Genomic DNA, 2,304 nt, shown 5'->3' with positions numbered 1-2,304 from the left:
ACAACCAAACCAAACCTAAACACCCAAAACAACAAAACAAAAAACCCAAAACCCCACTGAGCTATATCTCCAGCCCCAAAAGCCAACAATTTTGAATCCTGTATCCAAACAAGAGAAAAAAGAACTCTGAGAAGTTAGAAGAGTCATTTGGATTGCACCTTATTTTTGAAAATAAGGAATGATTGCCTGGAGGGGGGAAACGAGATAAAGAAACCAAGTGAGGCCAAGTCCCACAAAATGTTAATACACACGAAGAAGAAAATGTAGAAATTGATGTATTCTTGAATAAAATGAAAGCATTTTGTGCCTGCTAATAGATTAAGACATTTTCTGTCACTTCAAAATCACCTGAAATGCATTGGAAGTGATAGAAGAAAAGAAAGTTAGAAATACAAAACTAGAGTAAAAAACAAAAAACCCCAACACCAAATAACAGCACCAAAGTGATATAAAAACTACAAAATACAGATGATATAATTGTGGTATTTTGATTTAAAACTGGGATTGCTGGGCATAAAAACAAGTGGTAAAAGTATGCACTAACTTAAAGTGTATTTTTTTCCCTACTTAGAATATTAAATAGCAAAGGCCGTAAAACAAAAGCCAAAACAAGAAAGGAAAAAAAAATATGTCCTGGAAAAGCCATCAACACGGGCTTGGTTGCGGTAGATCTTTTCAGAGATTTTTTTCAGTTTAGGCGGGAATGTTATCTCAGGAAGTCTGTGTGGGAGCTTGAGATAGTTTGAGACATCCTAACAAAAACACCATGCACGCGCCATCTAGTGGTGGAATGCGTCAGTTGCAGGAGAACCTTCTGACTGTCGCCCATGTTTACCTCATGCAGACATGGTGGGATTGAAAATTATGCCTAGTGAATACTTAATATTAAATACCGTGTGATCGAATTGACAGTTGTTGAAAACTAGAGTAAAATCCAATAAAGACGTTTTCCATAAAGGTCTACCTACCTACGGGGGGGGGGGGAAATAAATCACATCTCATTATTAATCACCAGCAAACGGAAGTGTGTTGCCACCAATTATTTTATTTGGACACAAACACCCAGCATCCTTTGAAAGTCACTAAGCAAACAGGTATTTTGTCTAAGGTCACTCATCTGTAATAGAAGAAAGCGTTTCCATTCTCCCTGAGATTTAGAACAGTGCTGCCGTGCTGATTTTTCGCCCCCAAGTTACTCTATCCCCCTAGCGCGGGAGCTAGAAGGGACCCCTCTGCTCAGCCTTGCCGTTGCTCATCTTAGACATCTTTTCCTCGATGGAGTGGATCCTGGAGGACAGGACCTTTCCACGCTGATCTATTTCTTCAACCACCGTCTTTACCAGTGTGGTTTTAGATACATCTAGAGAAGAAAACACAGGTGAATGACCGTATTCTGCCCCAAAAGACTATGTGATGAAGGACACCACTGTTTGGCTCCTCGCACTGTATCCCACACACTGGGGAGGGAGTGTTATGAGTTTAAAATAAGATTTTGGGGTGTCTGGAGAACATTTGCAGTTCAGAGTACTTTACTTAAAACTTAACTGTAGATTTTGCTACCATGTGTGAGAGCCATTGATGTAAAGGGATTTTCTGCTGTAGAAATAAAACGAGGTTTTTGTTACCTTTGGATGAATTCCCTGCGCTTCCAGATTCAAACCCCTTTGAGCTAGAGCAGGAACTGGAAGAAAGAAAGCTTTGTTATTTTATATTGGTGTTTATTATCACTTAGGAACTTTCATTGAAATAATGACTCAACGGATCTCAGATTTTACTATTAAAAATATGATTCCTGTACAGGAGCAGGATGTGATTACAAGTTATCTAAAGAGAGGATTTAAAAATACTATTTCCATTTGATTTTTTTTTCTTTTAGATGGTGGTAATGGTGGCGGTGTGTATGAGTATGTATGTGTGTATATGTGTGTGTGTGAGTGTGTTTGTGAGTATGTGTGTGTGAGGTGTGAGTATGTGTGTATATGTGTGAGTGTGTTTGTGAATATGTCTATGTGTGTGAGTGTGTGCATGTGTGTGAGTATATGTTTTTTTGTGTGTGTGATTGTATGTGTATGTGTGTGAGTATGTGTATGTGTGAGTGTGTTTGTGAATATGTGTATGTATGTGAGTGTGTGCATGTGTGTGAGTATATGTTTTTTTTTGTGTGTGTGTTTGTGAGGATGTGAGTATATGTACGTGTGTGAATGTGTATGTGTATGAGTGTGTGTATGTGTGAGTGTGTGAGTGTGTGTGCTTGTGAGTATGTGAGTGAGTATGTGAGTGTGTATGTGTGTGAGTGTGTATGTG

General features: G+C 38.7%; 1 protein-coding gene across 1 annotated transcript in view; it reads right to left on the bottom strand.

Moving 5' to 3' along the window:
- Window positions 1-1,217: 1,217 nt before the first annotated feature.
- The window catches only part of LOC114610436 (keratin, type I cytoskeletal 28-like), a 10,844-nt gene continuing 9,757 nt past the window's right edge, over window positions 1,218-2,304 (bottom strand). The window contains 2 exon segments of the mRNA XM_028754987.1: window positions 1,218-1,360; window positions 1,626-1,681. Of these exon segments, the coding sequence (XP_028610820.1) occupies window positions 1,218-1,360; window positions 1,626-1,681 (199 nt within the window).

Source organism: Grammomys surdaster, unplaced genomic scaffold (assembly GCF_004785775.1).
Source record: "Grammomys surdaster isolate TR1022 unplaced genomic scaffold, NIH_TR_1.0 126048, whole genome shotgun sequence".
Lineage (NCBI taxonomy): Eukaryota > Metazoa > Chordata > Mammalia > Rodentia > Muridae > Grammomys > Grammomys surdaster.
Note: the sequence above shows the minus strand (reverse complement) of the source record. Positions and strands in the feature narration are given on the sequence as shown.